The 21973-nt window shown below is 32.9% G+C and overlaps 2 protein-coding genes across 21 annotated transcripts; one reads left to right on the forward strand and one right to left on the reverse strand.

The window, feature by feature from the left end:
* Positions 1-1603: 1603 nt before the first annotated feature.
* LOC110812884 (uncharacterized) lies at positions 1604-14495 on the reverse strand. 20 transcript variants are annotated; one of them, XR_015813744.1, is made up of 10 exons: positions 13530-14495; positions 13299-13372; positions 12859-13018; positions 11627-11678; positions 11400-11465; positions 11211-11270; positions 3588-10812; positions 2539-2626; positions 2415-2456; positions 1604-2015 (listed from the first exon to the last, which is right to left on the reverse strand). XR_015813744.1 is itself a non-coding variant. In XM_088208699.1 (9 exons), exons 5-9 carry the CDS (start codon positions 11454-11456, stop codon positions 1672-1674), a joined length of 432 nt encoding a protein of 143 aa, XP_088064825.1. In that variant the 5' UTR covers positions 11457-11465; positions 11601-11678; positions 12859-13018; positions 13299-13372; positions 13530-14444; the 3' UTR covers positions 1604-1671. The 20 variants fall into 20 exon arrangements, 15 of the variants coding, with proteins under 15 accessions (XP_088064825.1, XP_088064826.1, XP_088064824.1 ...); XR_015813740.1 differs by having other exon boundaries at positions 11400-11678; positions 13530-14493; XR_015813742.1 differs by having other exon boundaries at positions 11211-11302; positions 11400-11678; positions 13530-14493.
* A 53-nt stretch (positions 14496-14548) lies between these two features.
* On the forward strand, positions 14549-19618 carry ABCG11 (white-brown complex-like protein). The gene is made up of 10 exons (XM_022039906.2): positions 14549-15234; positions 15315-15604; positions 15711-15882; positions 16865-16987; positions 17088-17216; positions 17320-17514; positions 18134-18220; positions 18313-18585; positions 18859-18966; positions 19055-19618. The coding sequence occupies exons 1-10, from the start codon at positions 14851-14853 to the stop codon at positions 19409-19411; spliced, it is 2118 nt and encodes a 705-aa protein (XP_021895598.2). The 5' UTR covers positions 14549-14850; the 3' UTR covers positions 19412-19618.
* The last annotated feature ends 2355 nt before the right edge of the window (positions 19619-21973 follow it).

The following is a 21973-nucleotide window of genomic DNA, read 5'->3' on the forward strand; positions in this document are numbered from 1 at the left end:
AGTAATTTACCCGCATCCAACTTAATTTTGGCAATAAACAAAGTACTCGCACGTGTGTACACTATATGCATGCGTGCATACATATATTATATACATACACACACCAAAAAGCAGGGTGTTGAGAAAATCTAGAACATAATGATTTATAAAATCTGTGACAGATGTTGTGTGTGTGGATATGAGACTGCTGCCCAGTCATTGAAAATCTTCTCTTGACTTCAGATTTTTCATGATTAAAAAATTTAATTGACCTTCGAATTTACTAAATTACCCTCTCCCAATTAAAGACCCAATTTAATTAATAAGTTGATTCTGATATTAGTGTTAATCCAAAATCAGATTTGCTTTGGCATCATCAAAATCCAAATTAATTATTAAAAATCTTGATTTCGTACACTATTTTTTAAGTTAGATTTTTATATGATCACCACATCTGAAGTAGTCTAATAAATTTTAGATTTATTAATATTATTATTATTGTTATTCATATTATTAATTTTAATTTTAAAGCGAGACCATTGTAAGAAATGTGTTCAAATATTCATGTCGGTCCATTTTGCCTATACTGAACTTAGCACGGGTCAGATCCGTTTTTTTTTTATAATAAATAAATTTATTTATACACACATTATCAAATCATTATATATAAATTATTATGTTTGTTATTAGAAAGAGATTATAAAAAATATTTTTTTTTTTAATTTTAAAATAGTCTTAAAATTTAATATCAATATTGAGATTTCACCCTCTCCTAATAAAAATTTTAGACAGTTCTAAAATTCTTGCATTACAAGACTGAGGAATATTTAAGAATTATATTTTACATACGAACTGCTTAATTTGACTTGTATGTACTTAATCTGACAATGTTGAAGTATAAGTTTATGTTGAGTAGGTTTTGAGTTGCTAAGAAAAGAAAAAAAAAAACAAAAAAAACAGATCGTGATGGGTTCATTTTTGACTTTTTTAAATTATGAGAAATTATATGTGTATATATATTATATTTATATTAATAAATATATTTTAATTTTTAATAAAAATACGTTTATATTTATACTAATATAACAAAATAACATGATTGGATAACTTACAAACTTTATACGATCTAAAAAAAATTTAAAAATTTTAATTTACTTTCGATTTAATACGAATTTGATTTTACTGTTCATATAAATAAAAATTTTAATTAATTAATTAATTAACATAATTATATCCATCTATATAGATGCACATTTTTTTGACCAATTAAGCAAAAGAATATAATAAAAATTCTCTGCATGTGATTTTTCTCTCCATCTATGTATATATTCCTTACCTTTCACTTATTCTCTCAGTCTCATCTGTCTCTCTCCCTCTCTCCCTCCCTCTCTTCCTCCCTCTCTCTCTCCCTCTCTTCCTCCCTCTCTCTCTCCCTCTCTTCCTCCCTCTCTCTCTTCCTCTCTCCCTCTCTCTCTCTCTCGCATTCTCTATCCCTCTCTCTACCCTTCTCTCTCTCTATCTGTCTCCCTCTCTCTTTCTCCCTCCCTCTCTGTCTCCCTCTCTCTTTCTCCCTCTCTACCAAATTATGTTTGGTAATTTATGCAATTTCTAGATAATTTAGGCATACCCAAAATTGCTCTTTCCGCTTGCTTCATTAAGTTTGCACTATGATAAGTTTACATTTGTTAGTGGCTATCCAACTAAAAGTTCAAAACTGCTTCTGCAAAGTATGATATTTAGGAAAAGGCCAAAACAACTAATCAAGCCCCTGAAGCAACAGCCATTGAAGACACAGTTATCGGACTTTAACCAATTCAAATTCAAATACAAGCCATGAATTTGGTGGTACAATCCCGGCAGCTCCTTCACTTCCATAACTGCAAAACATAAATAAGAGACAAGTCATGATACGCTCAGAAAGATTACATTGCAAATATGTTCTTATGAACGCATCCCTATTTACACAAAAGGAGTGCGATTTGCAGACCCCAAAATAGGTGGAACAGTCAGTCGACTTTTACCACCAACCCGCATACCTAGAAATCACAAAAGCACAATTAGAAATTCTCTCAAAGAAAATAAATAAAATTCATCATGAGATGCAATTAGACTATGTCTGGAATTTACTTACAAATCCATCTTTACCTCAACTAAAAGATGATGAGAATCCTATTTAAAATGACAAAAGTTTAATTTATATGGAATTAGAATGATACATTCCAAATCCAATCAAAATATAGTTTTAACTCCACACAGAATTCCACATATGCTCAACTTTTTCTTTTTGTTCAAATACAATTTAAACTTTCTCTTAGTGAAATGAAGTTTGGATTTGTAAATGAACACAAATCATTTCTGAATTTATTCCAAACATAGGCTTAGATGATTAATTTGAAAAGAAACATAGAGGATAAAGTCTAGGTCATTGATGATACCATCAATACCGACATTCCAACCCTCTATGACATCTCCTGCACCTGCAAGAAGCAACATTCTTGTAAAGAAAAAATAAAATCTCGAACTGACAGCAAAGATATCTATAATCTAATAAGATGATACCTAGTTGAAATTTGAATGCAGCTTTGGAGATATTAGAACAGAAAACCTCTCCATTCTCCTTTACTTTGCCGACATAGCGAATGCTGACCTGAAACAAAATGAAAGAAGTTTCAATACATCTTGTTTTCACACTTCTTCCATAGTTACCATGGTAAGACAGCCAAGAGAATTTTTCCTCCACGATTTTCCAAATAATCGTTAATAATAATGTGTCCCATAAATTAACTGCATAAGATGTGATCTTATTCCAAGATCCTTCATGTAATGTTTTAATTAATGAATAGCATTATGTTTGTTTACCATATGTTACTCAATTGAATTTTAATTCATCAATCAATGTCTTACTCATATGTTAATCAATATATACAGCACGATTCATAAACCAATCTGATAGACACTATTGAATTCGGATAAACTAGTACATATCATGTCAATGAAAAAAGTGTTTGACCTAATCAAAACTTGTATATATGACACTAGCAATCGGATATACTAGCAATTATGTGCGTCCTTTGTAATTAAACAAATTTACTTTATTAACTCGGGTGTTAGATTCTTGTATAGAATTTTCAGTACGTATTCTACAAGACTATGATAGTTGTGCTCTGTTATTGTGGTGTCCTACAACTTATAGTCTATGGTGTATGATTTATGGTCTTCTAAGGATCGATTGGGTTATTAGGGGGTCAGTTTAGGGGGAGATTTAGGCTTGGAATGGTTTATTTGTAAAAAAAAAAATATTGTTAAGCATTATCTCTTTAACCGTTTTCTACGTCATTTGGAAAGAGAGGAATAGAAAAGTTTTTGATGGTGTTGAGAGTAGCTTAATTAGATTAAAAGATAGGTGGATACATATTTTTGGGTCAATTTTGTTAGATCATGCATTAATAGTGAGGTGAATTTTGGGAATGTCATTGATATTCTAACATCATTGTAAATGATTTTGTACATGGGTAGTACCCCTGTTTTTTTGGTACCCTCTTAATACATACTTTACACTTTTTATTTTTTTTTTAAAAAAGACTACGATAGTTGTGCAAGGTATTTACCTGGGCTAAGTTTTACTACAGTCGGCTCCTGCAATTAATGCCATGCTTCGCTGTTATAAAGTTAAGATCTACTTTTGCATGCTGTAGGTAAAGTAATTACTGGATGTTACCCTAATTAAGTAGCATCAAATGAGAGGTAGCAACAGATCAACAATCCTGCTAAAAGAGAGATATCTAACTTATGTTTATGTTACGTAAATAATTTAGAAGTCTCTTAGCAAAGTAGTTGCCGATTAGAAAAATATTTTTCAGATCACAAGAATTTATATACAGTAACATAATGGCACACTAAGGCAAAGATAATTGGTCTACAGTAATATAATTATGAATTTGTACCCCATCAAAGACAAAAACTTATTTTCTACCAATTAGTCAAGGCCAAGGGAAAATTATTTGTACATTTTGTATCCCTCACAAAGGCAAAGGTAACTTAATTATTTGTACACCTAAAGGAAGGGAACTTAATTTTGTACCCCAACCAAAGTTGAGGGAACTTAATGATTTGTTTTCTTTTTAGAGGAAAGAGAAGTGTTATAAAAGAAACAAACTGAAGCACAAGAAAGATCCTAGTGTTCCCAAAAAATTCCGTGGAACTTTTTCTTGTTTAGACCCTAATCTTTTTTTTTTCTTTCCGCAGCTGTTTTATAAGGTGGTGATTGTGAGATGAACCCTAATCCTCTAATGTAACTGGTGATACACTTGGGCACTTAAAAGTTGTTGCTTTAAAGCCTATTTCAACAGGTTTTGAACACGTGAATCCCAATGCTACTACAGAAAATTTCAAATCCAATTAGTTGCGCCATCGGCTAAGGTGAGGTTGAAATCTCCCCTAGTATCTATGTGATGAAAAAGAATAGAAATAGATTAGAATTCCAGAAGTCGCCATCCACAATTTTTATGATAGGCTGAAAGGTAAAAGCGGAAGACATTCCATCATGGAGATAATTAGTTTGAACGTGAATGGTCTACAGAGTATTTTTGAGAGGAAAAAGGCTAAAGAGGTGATCTCTAGGGTGTGTCCGGATATTGTCATGTTTCAAAAGACGAAGAATGATTTTGCAGATGCTTAGTTGATTTAGAGTGTTTGGTTTCTAGATTTACACATGGGATTGCTAGTCCTTCCTTCGAGGCATCGAGTGGGATGTTACTGATGTGGAATACTAAAGTGCATCCCATGTTGACTCTATTTGACTCCATTGAGGATTTTTTTTCTTCTCAGTTTTGCTCAATATCAAAGATAAAGAGCAATCGGTGGTTTACTTGTGTGCATGGTCCAAATCATCCTAGGCCTCATTCCTTCTCATGGGAGGAAACTCTGTTTCTTTTTCCAATCTATGTAATCCTTTTAGGAGTTTGTTGGTGCTCTTAATGCTTGTAGGTTTCCTTGTGAAAACTGGACATATCAAGAGTTACCTCCACCATCAGGGGTTTTCACACTTCCATCTACAATACCCTTTTTTTTCTTGCAATGGCCAATTCATTTGGTCAACAAAAAGGGGGACTGGTTCCTCCAGCATTGATTGGTTTTTGGTGTCTAATAGCTAAAGGAAGGTAGAAGCCGAAGACACTGCCTTCTGGGTGGACCCTTAGCCATAAGTTAGATACCATCCTAGAAGAATTAGAACTCTAACTTTGTGGCAGGACCCACGAGTCAGGGACTCTCAGTAGAAAATTTATATGGAGTGTACGCTTCCAAAAGGTGATGGACGCGGGCATAGGTTTTCTCGGATTAGATGGAGATTCACCCTTGAGTGCAAAAGCAGAAGGGAGCTTGACCGCAAGATCCACTTGAGGCATAGTATTCTTCTTTTATTGCAAATAAAAAAAAAAAATCATTAGCGCAAAGTGTGGCGAAATGTTACACACTCGGTAATTTTACCCTGACTAGGATAAAAGATACCACTGGAGCAGCCAATTTCATACATATTATTTGTAGATCTGGTTACAAAAATTGCATAATATCATAAATTGCCACTCCAGGTATAACCCATCCGCCAAGAGAGTTTATAAATGAATAAAGATCTTTGGTTTTCAGTTCAAGAGGTTCTCTTGCTCTATCTCAAATAATTTTTTATCTTTCATAGTCTAAGCATTTGAGATGGGACCCTATTCCCTTTGCTCTGAGCATATGTGGTTGCATCATCCTAATTTTCTTGATTAAGCCAAAGAGTGGTGATATGAAGTTGAGGTGGATGGTTGGGAAGGTTTCAAATTTATGAGGAAATTACTGTTTCCATTCTTGAGGAGATTTCTGCTCTTGATAAGCTAGCTTCTTTTAGAACTATTCTAAGGATCAACTGGGTTGGCTTTCTTCTTTAAGGAATGAGTTTTGAGGGTGGTCATCGTTAAAGAGGAAATTAGTTGGAGGTGAAAATCAAGATTCAAGTAGGCTGCTAGTGTTAATTCTAGTCCTTCTAATAAAGTTGGCAATTGTATAAGGAAAAGCTTTACTAAGGAGCTGGAGTTAGAGACGGTACTATTGAGAGAGATCCTACTTCTATACAGAGGAGATCACTGATTTTTGTAGAATGTTATGTAAAGAGGATGATGGTGATCAGCAGTTTCTGGAGGACATTAATTAAAACTGTATGATAGAGCAAGCTGGTTGGAAGACCTTTCCATGAGGTGAAGAGAGCCTTTGAGCCCTCAGTCTCGATAAGGCACTTTTAATGCAGATGGCTAAGAACCTTCCTTACTTAACCCACTATCAAGAATGATAAAAACTAAGATTATTAGAAATAAAAGAAATATAATGGAAAAACACTACAAAATCATACCTTAATAAGTACATCAACTTTTTACTCAACAAGGTGATAGAAGAACCTATCTTTAAAAGAAACAATCTTAATATTTTTGAGATAATTTCTGGATACTTACAATGAAAATTTGATGACTTATTTATAGAGTTGACTACGTGAATAAAAAATTAATAAAAAATTCCTAATTTAAAATTGCAATTACATAAGAAATTAATTAAAATTAAAATCTAAATCCCTAATTAAGTGCAATACACAGGAAATTAATTAAAATTAAAATTTAAATTCCTAACTATGATAGATATGATTTTTCTCTTTTCTTAGTTGATTGCTTCCTTTTCTTACTATGATAGATATGATTTTTCCCTTTTCTTAGCTGATTGCTTCCTTTTCTTACCCCTTTCTATCATGTACTTAAAGCAAGTTGATGAAACAATTATGCTCATAAGTTAATTGGTTGGACTTATTTTCCTCTTCCTTTGAATGAAACCTCTTTATGGATCATGTCCATGCTCACATCAAAAGGTTTTGGAAGAGGGGAAGGAAGTGGATAAGTCATCGTCTATAATCTGCCTCTCATGTTTATTGTTAATACTGAGCCTAAGTCCAAGTCTCGAGGTCATAAAAGTGTAAGATAAGCTAATCCTCTCTCCCCCATTTTTTTATGCTGATGGTGAATATTCCTACTTGCTGTCGATCTCGGGATTTGAGAGGGGTTTCATTAGAGGCTCCGATCTAGAATTTCATAAATCGTTTTGAGGGGCAATACCTTGTGGAATATGCATTTCTTCTAAAACCTAGATAATCACGAGTCTCTTCATATCCTCTCCTTGCTTAACTTAGTCAGGCCTCATAATATTCTTATCATTCTGATAGTAAACTTTGGACTTTGAACTCTTTGGATATTTTTATAGTCCTTTCTCAGCCACCTCATTCATAATGATAGTTGCACAAATGAAACTTTTTCTGAAAAATAAAAGTAAATGATATAAGCAGGCACCAAGGAAGTGCAAGCCTACAAATATTTACAAGTCTACCAAATTATAAATCAAAAAGCTAAGGATCTAAAATTATAGATCTTTAAATCTATCAAAAGTAGACTCTACACTCTCAAAAACTCTTCTCTTTCTTCCCTCCAAAATGACCCAAAAGGTAGCCAAATAGATAAGGCATAAGGTCTTGTTGAAGCATTTATCCTTATGGATGCATCTCCATGCTCAAAGCTCTTCTTCCACTATTCTCATCATCACCAATTTACCCTCAGTAGACCATATGCCATGAACCAAAGCCAATACAAGAAAGGCAGCAAAGAAGGATATGGTTGCAAAACTTGGCAGCTCTCTTACACAAATCACACCCATTTATCTGCATTTTCCCCCTTTTGATTACGTTGTCTATTGTTAAAATGCCTTCCTTTGTCGCTCCCCATGCACCAAAAAGAAATTCCTAGCTGATGCACTGATCTTTTGAATATACAAGGAAACTTCTCACTTACTCCCTCACTCTTAACCAACTGCAGGTAATATGATTTTTCAGAGAAACCTCCTCTGCGGTTTGGCTTCCAAACTAGTTCATTCAGAGCCTCATTAGGTTTGCACATTGCGAGAGAACCAGAAATAAGTTAACATAATCCGAGAGAACCTGAAATAAGTTAACATAATCATCATCCTCCTAATTATTGAGGTTCTTCATTAGATCAACAACTCAAAATACCACCGACACATGATCCCGACAAAGAGTCCATCATGCCTTCCCTGTATAATCAATAGAGTATATCATAGGGAACTGTTGCTTGAGCGTCCCACCTTCAATCCATTCATCCAGCCAGAAACTCACCATTTGATCCAACCCACTTTTCATTTGATACAGTTCTGAAACTCCCCCCTTCTCATGCAATTTTCTTCCAAATCACCACCCCATGCAGACAACTAGAAGCCTTTGAGCACCAAATCATGTCTTCCATGCCAACTAGCTTTGATCACTCTCCTCCAAAAACTGCCTTGTTCCTTCATAAGTTTCAATAGCCATTTAAAGGAAGTGCTTTATAAACTAGATACCTAAACTACTTGAATGAGACTCTTCACCATTGTTTTTGGAACATTGAATTCCCTCTATGGTCAAGGTTATTGCCTAGAGTGTTGTAATTAACAAACTGTTGTTTTTAGAAGAAAAATTAAATAATTTTATTTCTCACCCTTTAATTTATTACACTTGCGATATTTATAGAATTTATATTCTAATAATCAAGAAATTCTTATTTTACTAGACTTCTAATAATATGATATTATTATTTTCGTAAAATTATAATTACATAATACTAAATAGTTAAATTATAAATTAAAATAATTAAATAATAAAATATCATATCCAACATCTTCTCCTAAGTTGGTGCAGAAATATCACACATGTCCAACTTGCAAACTGAGTTGCAAATCTAAGGTGTATGCGCGTGGAAGAGCTTACAAAGGACCAAAAAAGGCTGTTCGAAAAGACTCACACGTAAAAGAAGCGAATCTACGCCGGATCGCTAAACTGGAGGCAGATGCGCACAAAAGAGCCAAAAAATTATATTTTATTATTTTATCATTTAATTAGTTTATTATTTAATTATTTTAGTTCATTATTCAATTATTTGGTACTATATAATTAAGGTTCTATGAGAACAATAATCTCATATTAGTAGAAATCTAGTAGAATAAGAATTTCGTTATTAGTACGATATGAATTCTATAAATATCTTAAATGTAACAATCTAAACGGTGAAAAATAAAATTTATATTTTTTCTCATAAAATCTTCATTGTATCAGAGTTAAATAAAGGTATTTTAAGATTTTAATTTCAGGGTTTCTTCAAATCCTAAAATAGTACAATAGACTGGGTTATTACCTATCTATCCAAATCTACCCTTATCAACACAGACTAAACACAAATGACTTGTTGCAAGTTTGCAAGTCTGACCTTGCTCTCTCCCAGACGTGTGTCTAATGGCTTCTAGAGCGCTAATCTCATTATCACTTTTTTCTCCATGTAAATTTTAGGAAAAAATACTAAATATTTCTTATATTTTGTTAAAATAAAAGTAGGGATATATATACATGCAAATAGAATCATATATGGTAACCAATATAAATTAGCCAATTAATTTCTTTCCTAATTAGTTTAATACATTAGAAAACATAATCAACTTATTATGTATATAGATCTTCTATAATATTCTAACACTCCCCCTCAAGCTGGAACATAAATATTAATCATGTCTTTCTTGTTCCGAAGATACTCAATTCGTGTTCCATTGAGAGGTTTTGTGAACATATCACCAAGTTGTTCTTCCGTTTTCACAGAAACAGTAGATATGCAGTTTTCTTAAATCTTCTCTTGGATAAAGTGACAATCAATCTTGATATGTTTGATTCTCTCATGATACACAGTATTTGAAACAATATAAAGGGCAGTCTGATTATCGCATCAGAGTTTTACAGGAGATGTGGGCTTCAAACCCACTTCATCTAAAAGGTGATGTATCCATAAGATTTCGCATGTGGATTGGTTCATAACTCTATATTCAGACTCTGCGCTTGAGCGAGATACAATTGTTTGCTTATTACTTTTCCATTATACAAGATGCCCACCAACAAAAACAAAATATCCCGTAGTAGATCTCTTATTAATCTTAGATCCAGTTCAATCAGTATCTATAAAACATCCAATATGAGTATGTACATGATTTCTAAAGACTATACCAAGTTCCGGGGCACCTTTTAGATAGCACAAAATACGTTCCACAACTTTTTAATGTTTGATTGTAGGTGCAAACATAAATTGACTTGCAATATTGACAGAATATGCAATATATGGATAAGTCATAGTAAGGTAATTCAATTTCCCAACTAGTTGCATGTATTTCTCTGGATTATTAAGGGGATCATCATCATCTTTTGTAAGATCTACATTTGATACTGTTGGTGTATTGCATGTTTTAGTTCTCAGCTTTCCTGTTTCCACAAATAAGTCAAGTACATACTTCCTCTTAGATAATAAAATCATTTCCTTACTCCTTATTACTTCCACCCCCAAAAAGTATTTTAACTGTCTCAAGTTTTTGATATTAAACGTGGTATGTAAGAATGACCTGAGAGAGAATATTCCTGCATGATCATCTCCTGTAATTACAATATTATCAACATAAACAACAAAAATTATAATACCAGCTGTTAATTGTCTGTACAAAATTGAATGATCACACTTCTCTTCTTCAATTCGAACTCACAGACTACCTCACTGAACTTGTCAAACCACGTGCGGGGATTTTGTTTCAAACCATACAAGAATTTTTTCAAATGATAAACTTTTCCGTACTCCCCATAAGTAACAAATTCAGGTGGTTGCTTCATATACACTTCTTCTAAGAGATCACAATGAAGAAATGTATTTTAAATGTTTAGCTGGTGTAAAGACCAATCATGGAAGGCTGCAATAGATATGAATAAACGAACATAAGTAAATTTGGTCACTGGAGAGAATGTATCAAAATAGTCCACCCCATAAATCTGAGCATATCCTTTTGCTACCAGCCATGCTTTAAGTCTTGCTACAGAGTTATCTAGGTTCATTTTGACTGCAAACACTCATTTGCACCCTACAACCTTTTTTCCTTTGGGCAAATCCAACAGATCTCAAGTATGATTATCATCAAGAGCATTTATCTCTTACAGCAACCAAGGTGATTCAGAGCCTCATTGACTGTCTTTAGTATAGAAACGAAATCTATAAAAGCAATTAAAGAGGTAGACGAAGGAGATAAATGATCATATGAAATTAAATTAGCAATGGGATAAGTAGAATAAAGAAGGGTGCATTGACGTGTACCTTTACGAAGATTGATGGAAAGATCAAGATCATAGGTGGTAGCATCAAATGGTGAATAAGCTGGTATAGGACATGTATTATCAGTCTGTTGTCTTCTGGAATAAACATGAATAATTGGCGGTGGTTCTTGAGGTGGAGTCACACCATCATCAGTTTGCTGAGAAGGCACACAAGAAGAAATACTATTACCTTGTTGCTCCGTAGTGGTATTGTGTTGGAATCTATAAATGAGTCATTCATTGTCATTCACCCGATCTGTAGAGCTGGATTGTGAGGAGAAAAACGGTATATTTTCTGAAAAAACTATATCGACTAATACAAGATACTTATTGAAATCTGAAAAGTAATATCAGTATTCCTTTTGCAAGCGAGAATATTCTAAAAGGATACACTCAAGTCTTTGGAATCCAACTTACTAATACTGGGTCGCACATCTTGAATATAACAAGTAGTACCAAATACTCGCGACTGTATTGAAAATAATGACTTGTTTGAAAAAAGAATACTGTAAGGAATATAACTTTCAAGTACTGTAGATAGTAAACGATTAATCATAAAACATGCAGTTGATACAGCATTTGCCCAGAATTGCTTAGGATTTTATGTCTGAAATAAAAGAGCTCAAGCAGTTTCAAGTAAATGTCTGTTCTTTTTTTCACAACCTCGTTTTGAGATGGTGTATCGACATACGAAAACTAATGAAGAATCCATATTGAGTCATATAATTCTGAAATGAATCTGACATATATTCTCTACATTAGCACTTCTTAACAAATGCACAGACACATTAAATTGAGTTTTGATTTCTACATGAAAAGCATAAAAATGAGTAAATACTTCAAAATGATTTTTTATAAAGTACATTCAAGTCATTCGAGAAAAATCATCCACAAAAGTAACAAAATATTTAAACCTTATTTTTGACATAATAGGACATAGACCCTATATATGAGAATAAACTAATTCAAAAGCAGACTCAGCTCGTTTATTAATTCTCAAACTCGACAAGTTACGATGATGTTTTGCAAATTGACACGACTCACAATCTAATGAAGATATAGGATGAAACTGATAACACAACTTTTTTAACACAGTAAAAGATGAATGTCCCAACTAACAATGTACTCCAAATAGAGATATCACACTAGAGCAGACAACTGGTCGAGGCACCCAACTATAAAAAATGTAGAGACCTTATGATATATGTCATTTACCAATAATCTGCTTCGTCATAAGATTTTGAAAAAGACAATGATAAAGGAAGAATGAGATACAACAATTAAATTCTTTGGTAAGTCTACTTACAGAAATCAAATTGAAAGCAAGTTTAGGTAAACTTAAAACAGATGTCAAGGTAATGAAGAGAGTTGTTTTTATAGTCTCAGAACTCTCAATATTATAGATTGACCCATCAGTAATAATTACAGAAGAGAGTGTTCTGTGTGATCGAAAGCTAGAGATTGACTATCTAGATGATCTTGGTTTTGTGATCAATAGCTTAATAGATTTGTAAATAATTTTGCAGATGGATGGTGCCTCCTTGGCACCTCTACATCAATACATTCAACACTTTTATTTCAAAAAATCATGGCTTGAAAAGAAAAAAGTTAGGAAATGGGTAACCAGAAAACTCGATTCCTAGTCCAACCTCTTGAGCGAGCTCCCATGTATGTCTTAGCATCTGAATTGTGCAGGTGAAGCCATCGTCACATAGAACCAGAAATACTCTCAAGGGCAAACAGAGGGAAAAGAACTACATTACATTGTAGCAGACTTTTGTTTGTTGACGTGCCAATCCCCAAAGTAGCCTGGTAAACCAGAATCCAAATCCTCAATCAAAAGTGGCTAGAACTTGAAGGCACGTATAGACTGAAAAAAACGGTTCAATACGTAATACATGATTCTAGTAGTGGAATGCAGCAAAAGCAGAGTCCAGGAAACATAAAACTCTCTTGAGTTTGTACTCCAAAACACAAAACTATGAGCAAAATGTTAAAATCCGCATACAAATTGAAGGAGGAAAAAAGCAAAAACAGGACAAAGTATAAAAAATCTAAGGTTAAAAAGAAAACTAGCTAACTGATAAACCTGAGAAATGTGAAGCCTTCCTCTTGCAGCACTAGCAGCATGAGTGAAAGGTCTGCCTGGTTTCACTTCAACTCCTGCAAAATAATCCATTTGAAACTAAAAATTATAATTTTTCATGGAATATATTTATTATGCATATATATGAGTTAAGCTGGAAGATGAGTAGCATCTTACCCCAGAACACCATTAGAAAACAGAGCAGAAACTAAAGGGAGAGTAGTAGTCACTCACCCCAGAACGCCATGTAGAATAGTTGAGGGAAAACTTCAAAACCCTAGATTACAAGATTGCTAAAACTTTGTATAAGAAGCTAACTATTGTGGCAAATATTAACCAATGTTTCTATCCAAGTATACTTTGCTTCCACAGTTCCTTTATTTTCTCTTTTTCTTCTTTTTGTTGTGTTCAAATATATTTTGAAATTAAATTCTACTCAAGTGGGCTTCAATTATGTTGCCTTTCTAGATCTGAAGGAAAAATAAAGAGATCTTTTTGGGTTAAAAGCTAAAGTAATGGACTTGGTTATGGAAAAAGTTTGGGTTTTAATTGATTTCATATTTGTGGGTTGGGCATAGATTGGGCTTGCACTTAGGAAGAAATGGGCATTTTGGATGGGCTACTTCTTGGTCTCTGTTGAACAAATTTCATATATTTGGATTATAGCCTTTTCGTTAGGTCCGAAATTGATGTATAGATGGGCTTTGTTTTAGATTTTGTGAATTGGGTAGGTGAAAATGCAAACAAGGACATGGATTAAGGGATAATGGTAGGATGTTAGTTATACAAATGGAAATAAGTTGAATTTATATGACTCCAAAAAAATAGGTGTTTGATTTCATTTTTTATGGCGGTAGAATTAAAAGCTGCAGACAGAGAAATTCAAATGTGAAAAGACATTGTGGTCTATACGAGTTTTTCTAGTAGAATGGTATTTAACAGTAATGGGACGGTGTGCCACCCACACCATACCTAACTATACACCCAACTGCATGCATGTATTGATGGACAGTTGACTTGGCTTTAATTACCTTTCTTCTTCATCTACTATCAGTTTTTTCTTTCAATTAAAACTAAAATTTCCCCTAATCATAATTTGAGTTACTTGATTAACTAACACTTACCCTTTGCAGAACGTATTGAATTGTCCGCCAAACCAAGTTTAATACGAGTTGGTTCTTGTATTAAATGCCCCTACCAACATCTACCAGAACACATTTATTGTCTAATAATAATAATGACTAAAAAAAAAGTAAGTATGAATTTTAGTCTTCGTCTTCCTCCGGATTTGATTGATGATTATCTCTTTTGCATGTTAAAGAGCATAAATCGTATGGGTCATGAAAATTTCAACTTCTGTTATTGATTGACATGGGAACAGAAGTAAGGTTTTTCATGACCAGAGAGGCTAATATCGCATGAGATTTTCTTTTTCCTCCCGGTCAAAATAAGGAGTCATACAGTTCTCATTTCTTCACACCTTCGGTTTTGTACACCCAGAAGGTGGTTTGTTTTGGTTTCACTTGTTGAGGGTCATATATAGAGATTTGAGACGATGAATAATAACTCTGCAAATCATACTATGATGGAGATAGAAGCTAGTAAACCCTCTGGGACGACGATGGGGGGTCTGAGTCCACTGAGTGAAACACTTTGGAGAGAGAAGACGAAGATAGAGGTAATGGGAGATGTGTCTGCTAGGTTAACATGGAAGGATCTGACAGTAATGGTGAGTCTCAGAAATGGAGAAACCCAGAAAGTTCTAGAAGGACTGACTGGGTATGCAGAGCCTGGTAGCTTAACTGCTCTCATGGGTCCTTCTGGTTCTGGTAAATCCACCTTGCTTGATGCTCTCTCCAGTCGCCTTGCTGCTAACGCTTTCCTTTCTGGAACCATTCTCCTCAATGGTCGGAAAACCAAGCTCTCATTTGGCACTGCTGTGAGTTCATTTCGTTGATTTCTTCTTTTTATTGCTTCTTTTTGGGGTTAATTTATAAATTAGAGAAAACAAAATCTCAGGCGTACGTGACGCAAGACGACAACCTGATAGGAACCCTAACAGTGAGAGAAACAATTTGGTATTCAGCGAGATTGCGTCTCCCGGACAAGATGAGTCGATCGGAGAAGAGGGCTTTGGTGGAGAGTACGATTATCGAGATGGGTCTTCAGGATTGCGCCGATACAGTGATTGGAAACTGGCATCTGCGAGGAATCAGTGGAGGAGAGAAGAGACGAGTCAGCATCGCTCTTGAAATTCTCATGAGGCCAAGATTGTTGTTTCTTGATGAGCCTACCAGTGGTCTTGACAGGTTCTTAATTACGAATTTACAGATTTTTATACACATACCCAGTTTGATTATTTCTCATAAAATAGAGATGAGGGTATCAGTGTTTTGATTTGATGTATTTGGGCAGTGCATCGGCGTTCTTTGTGACTCAGACACTGCGTGGATTATCAAGAGATGGAAGGACTGTAATAGCTTCCATTCATCAACCCAGTAGTGAGGTGTTCGAGTTGTTTGATCGATTATATTTGCTTTCTGGTGGTAAAACTGTTTATTTTGGTCAGGCATCAGAAGCATATGAGGTATATGATTATTTATTATCGCCTTCATCTTTTATTTTTCCTCATACTCATAATTTATGCATAAACAAAATATATGGTGTCTTTATTTTTATATTGAGTTAATCTTCTAATATGGAGTGTACATTGACCACCCCAACTTACATTCTCATAGAGATGTTGAAGTAGTAACTATTGAAGTTTAATTTCTTCTAAATAGTGTCTTAGTATGAGTTTTTAAGTGTTTCAAGATAATTAATTCATAACATATGATTTTGTTTGGAACAGATTAATATGGAATCATGCTTCTTTTCTAATGATGGAATACATTTAAATATGAATTCCTTTTTTTGAAAAAATAAATAAATTATTGTAGAATTGTTCACCAATTCTTTGGACTTATTATTGGGCTTCAAGTGATGTAAAGGCCATCAATCTCCCTTTCACTTGCATTCTTTCAATTATTCTTGGGCTTCTTTTATGTTCTTTAGATTTGATCTTCGTTTAATTTGATGGTTTGAAAAAACTATTGGAAAAAATTTTAACAGATTTGTTAACTCTCAATAATACTTTGTTGCAAATGAGAGGAAGAAAAATGAGAGACTAATAGAAAAACTTAATTTTTTATTTGTGTTTGTTGGAAAAAAACATTCAAGTAAGTGGGTATATATAGGTAATAATGTAACTTTTAAAATTTTAAATATGCATATCGTAATTAAGTGGGAGAAATCACATAGGAGAATTCAAAAGACACATTTATAATTTTAACCCTTTGTAAGATAAAAAGTCTTATTAATTTGCAAATTATTATTTTTAACTTCTTATTAAGACAAAAATTCTCTTTAATTTACAAATTATTATTTTCAACAAAAACTTGCTTGCACATAAAAGATATAGGTTGTGTCACTTTCTTATCACTTAAAGTTTTTAGCATAAGCAACTTCAAGTTTAAATCTAAATATTATATGTAAGCACTTACCTTAGTTTTGTTGCTTGCTGTGAGCAGTTCTTTGCACAAGCAGGCTTTCCCTGTCCTGCTTTGAGGAATCCCTCTGATCATTTCCTTAGGTGCATTAATTCTGACTTTGACAAAGTGAAGGCTACTCTAAAAGGTTCCATGAAACTTCGGGTATTATAACCAACTCCTCCTTGTTCAATTCTTTGGTTCTGTTCAACTCAAATGCTGGGTTGTTGATGATTTAACTTTTTAACTTCTGGGATTGACTCAGTTTGAAACAAGTGAGGATCCACTTGAGAAGATAACGACAGCTGAAGCTATTCGAACTCTCATCGAGTTCTACCACAGCTCTCAGTTTTATTACACAGCCAGAGAAAAAGTTGATGAGATATCCAAAGTAGTAAGTTGAATTAATCTGATATATATATATATATACACTTTTCATGACCATGAATTTCTAGTTTCTGTTGTGATCATAACTAGAACTGTATCCAATGTTACAGAAAGGAACTGTGCTAGACTCAGGAGGCAGTCAAGCTAGTTTCTTGATGCAGGCCTACACTTTAACCAAGCGTTCTTTCATCAACATGTCAAGAGACTTTGGGTATTACTGGTTGAGGCTTCTAATTTACATTGTAGTCACTGTCTGTATTGGGACCATCTATCTCAATGTCGGCACTGGTTACAACGCAATTCTGGTACTACTATTCCCTCATTACATGTTTTAAAAGTTTTTGCAGTATGTTATTGATCATTAACTTTAAGCTATATCTAATATGTCAACTATAATATCTTTCTTTTTCCTTAAAAATTCTTTGTGAATGTTTGTTTCGTTTTTTCACTAACTTACTATGTTTTGGAGTTTATAATGCTACTGCTATATCAAGAATTGTTAAGATGTGTTTTCATTTCACAAGATTAAAATACTGGTAAATTCAAGACCTTTCACGTAGCAGAGTGGGCGAGCAAAGTGAGATTTGTGGTTATTTTATGGGTTTTTTCTTCCTGAAGTCACTCTATATCTGCATACATATAGTCATCTCTTAAAACCTTGATATTCAGTATTTTGTGAGATTTTAGTATATTTTAGATATTGTTTAAGAGGGAGACTAGATTTGTAATTTTAGAATTTAGTTTGTAGCAAATTCAACATCTACCCGTTCCACAGAAGTAGTTGCAATTGGTGAAATTGCATATATTCTGGGTTATTTTTCTTGCTTATGAGCTGTTCAATTAACTTACTCACACAATCAAATTTCTTCTGTTATTTTCATCAATTCAAGCCTAATCTTGAACAAACACCATATAACTCTGCAGGCAAGAGGTTCATGTGCATCTTTCGTGTTTGGTTTCGTTACATTTATGTCGATTGGTGGCTTTCCTTCGTTTGTAGAAGATATGAAGGTAATTAAATAGTCTTCACGAAAATTCCCATACTAAGATTCGTATATTCTAATAGTACCCGAGTAGAAAAATTATATGTATATTTTTGGCAGGTTTTCCAAAGAGAGAGACTAAATGGTCACTATGGTGTAACTGCATTTGTGATCAGCAATACACTCTCTGCAATGCCATTCCTGATAATGATCACCTTCATCTCTGGGACCATTTGTTATTTCATGGTCCGTCTTCATCCCGGCTTTCAACATTATCTTTTCTTTGTGCTCTGTCTGTATGCGAGCGTCACTGTTGTTGAGAGCTTGATGATGGCCATAGCCAGCATTGTCCCAAACTTCCTAATGGGTATCATCATTGGAGCTGGACTTCAGGTACACTTAGCTTTTTCTATTATTAGTGTCGAGTAAAGTTGGAAAGATGGAAAAATTTTTTCTATCAACCTTAAATAATGGATGGAACTCATTACGGCAAAAACTTAAATTGATATGAGTTAACATGATCTGTTATTTATATGTTAGCAGTTATTTATATGTTAGCACATTCTTTCATACTGTAATATAAGTCCAATAACTGGCAACAGGAGACAACATTCTCCAAATCTGGAATTAAGACCTCTAACTGTTAAACTATTTTAATAATGTCAGGGCATATTCATGCTGGTGTCTGGGTACTTCAGGCTCCCAAATGACATCCCAAAACCATTCTGGCGTTACCCAATGTCATACATCAGCTTTCATTTCTGGGCTCTGCAGGTAAAAGAATGTTGGAAGGAGATCATAAACTTGGAAATATTGGTTCAAATTTAATCATTCATTTTCTAAATTTAAAAATGATTTTCAGGGTCAGTACCAAAATGATCTGAAAGGGTTGCTGTTCGACAACCAGTCACCAGATCTTCCAAAGATCCCGGGCGAGTACATCCTGGAAAACGTGTTCCAAATCAATGTGCACCGATCAAAATGGATAGATTTGAGTGTGATATTGAGCATGATAATCATATACAGGATTATATTCTTCATTATGATCAAGATCAATGAGGATGTGACTCCTTGGATCAGAGGGTATATAGCAAGGAGAAGGATGCAACAGAAGAAGAATTCTACTCATCAGAATACAACAGTTGCTCCTGATGGACTCACCCAGTCCCCTTCTTTGAGGACTTATGTGGTTAATCCTGCTGCTGCTGGGAAAGGATAATATATATATATATATATATGTAGCATTATTCCAAATTATCAGATTATTTTTTTCTTTTAATTTTCCAAATTTATATCTCTAAATGATAAGATACTAAGTTAGATATGTGTATCAAATCATAATTATGTTAGAATTGCCAACCGAACCCTTTAACTACATTTATTTTTATCGTAATTCTTAATTTATTTTATATAAAAATTATCATCATCGTCGTCGTGATTATCATTACTATTATTATTTAATCACTACTATTATTATTATTAGTGTAATTTCTATTTTCGATTACTTTTAAAAAATTTAGGCTAACAAAACTATATAATTTATTATTATATATCAATGCAATTCTTTATGCACAAGTTAATTGAAATGAGGAGAGGGGCCAAAGAAAAACTCACTTTGCCTTTTTGTTGGATATTTAATTAACATAACGTGGCTGATAATCAAAATTTAAACTCTAGATTTGTATCCCTAATGTCACATTAAATAATAAGTTTCTGATTAGTTTTTCAATACGATTATACACGAAATGATCCAACTTGTTATTTATATGGTATGAGAATTTGAGATCTTTATTTACATAATTCTCTTGTACCCTCGTAATTCAGTTTTGTCTAGTGCGAATGTGTCCACCGAGAAAAAAATAATAATTAAATTTTTTTTATATAAAACTTTATGGTAGTTTATATATAATTGAAAAACTCTCTAACATAAAAATTAAAAATTCAATTTAATTGAATAAATTATAGTTGTTAATAAAATCATATTCGTTTCGGCCTAAGGTTAGATGGGTTTCGGCATGGGCTAAAGAGAGTATAGCTCAGGGAACAACAAGAATAATGAATTGTAGAATGTTTCAAAACTTCATCACTCGCAACGAATGAAATTATAAGAGACAATAACATTCTTTATAATTTAAAGATAGAATTATCGAAAGATATCTACAAAAATAATTTTAGACGGAGACTCACAAAACCCGTTTTATTTATCTTTAATCTCTAAGCATTATCGTTATAGAATTTACAACTTTGGTGTAAGATGGAGAATGATAAAACTAAAGAAGCAAGAGTCCCTTGATTGGTTTCCAAATAGTTTACTAGAAATTGGTCCTACATTTTGTATGATTAATTTCTTTTACAAAAGATAAAGACTTTTTTTTCTTAATTGGAATTTTTGACTTTTGGATTTGCACTGACAGATTTCTCTTTTTGTATTTAAAAGATAAAAACACTCCCCACTCACATGCTCTGCTTCTTGACCCATCACCATTCAACTTTGTTAGAGAAATTTCCTTTTGAGGATTTTGTGTTTATAGGGACCCAAAGTCTCATTTCATGGTTAGGGTTTGTTAGGACTAATTTTTCTTTGTTTTTTTCTCCCTCGAAATGAAAGAAGAAACACTACCTACTAGTATAATTTTTTTTAAAAAAAAAAAAAAAATTTATTTTGATTTGAATCGCAATTATTTTTTAATAATGTTATTATCATCGTTTGATAATTAAATTTATTACCGTTTTTTATAAATTAATTTTTATAATTTTGTTCGTACTTAAAGTTTACTAAAATTTTTAAAAACGATAAAAATTTAAAAAAAAAAAAGAGCCCTCTAACAAGTTCGGAAAATTTTTTATTTCTATGTGTTCTATTCTTTCATTTTCTTAACTTATTAATATATACATATATATATGAGTTTAAAATATATAAAAAAATAATAGCTCGACAAATGCATCGTCTTTAGATCCTTCCTTTGCAAAGCACATGTTAAATCGGTGGGTTGTAAATAACACTTTTCTTATCTTCATTCCTTGTAACCTAGTTGACATGTTTCTAGCATTCACTTAAAAGTGTTCTTTTGGTCACTTTTTCTTTTTTAAATTTCAGCTTTTATATTATTGATTAATATTGCTTCTTCACTAAAGTAAAATGGTTTTGGTCGATAAAAGCAACATATACATATTTGATAACATAAGTTTTTATTATTATTATTTTGATTTGGACAATGGACAAGGTTTTATAACTAATCATAACAACAGATTAATTTAGAACCGAAATATAATATTAACCTAAGCTGAGGAACTAAATTGATCATTAAAGTCTTAATATTATTTTATATAGTAATTTATTAATCTTATTGATTCACTATAGATTGCACGAACAAGAGCAAACTATATATTTTATTGACTTGAGAGAGAAATATTTTTTGAAAAAAAATATATATATTTATAAATATGGAAGTTATATCATCACTACAAGAAAAAAGAGCTATTACAACAGTTTTTTGAGCTTTTATTATATTTGTGCGTATTACATTTGTCCACTGGTTAAAAAAACTAAAGGCATATTAAAATGTTGCATGATTGCCTACAACAAAGACGATAGCAAAAGTTAGATGCGACAATTTTTATCATGCCATTAATTTTAGTGACGTATCTTAATTTTGTTGATATTACTTTCCTCTTGAAAAGTTAGGCCATGTGTTAATTACTATTTGTACATTTAAATGACAGTTTCGAAATCATCACTAAATACATGAGCACTAATGTTCAATTAGCAACATGAACTCCC

This window comes from Carica papaya, chromosome 7 (genome assembly GCF_054855325.1).
Source record: "Carica papaya isolate Zhongbai chromosome 7, ASM5485532v1, whole genome shotgun sequence".
NCBI classification, from domain to species: domain Eukaryota; kingdom Viridiplantae; phylum Streptophyta; class Magnoliopsida; order Brassicales; family Caricaceae; genus Carica; species Carica papaya.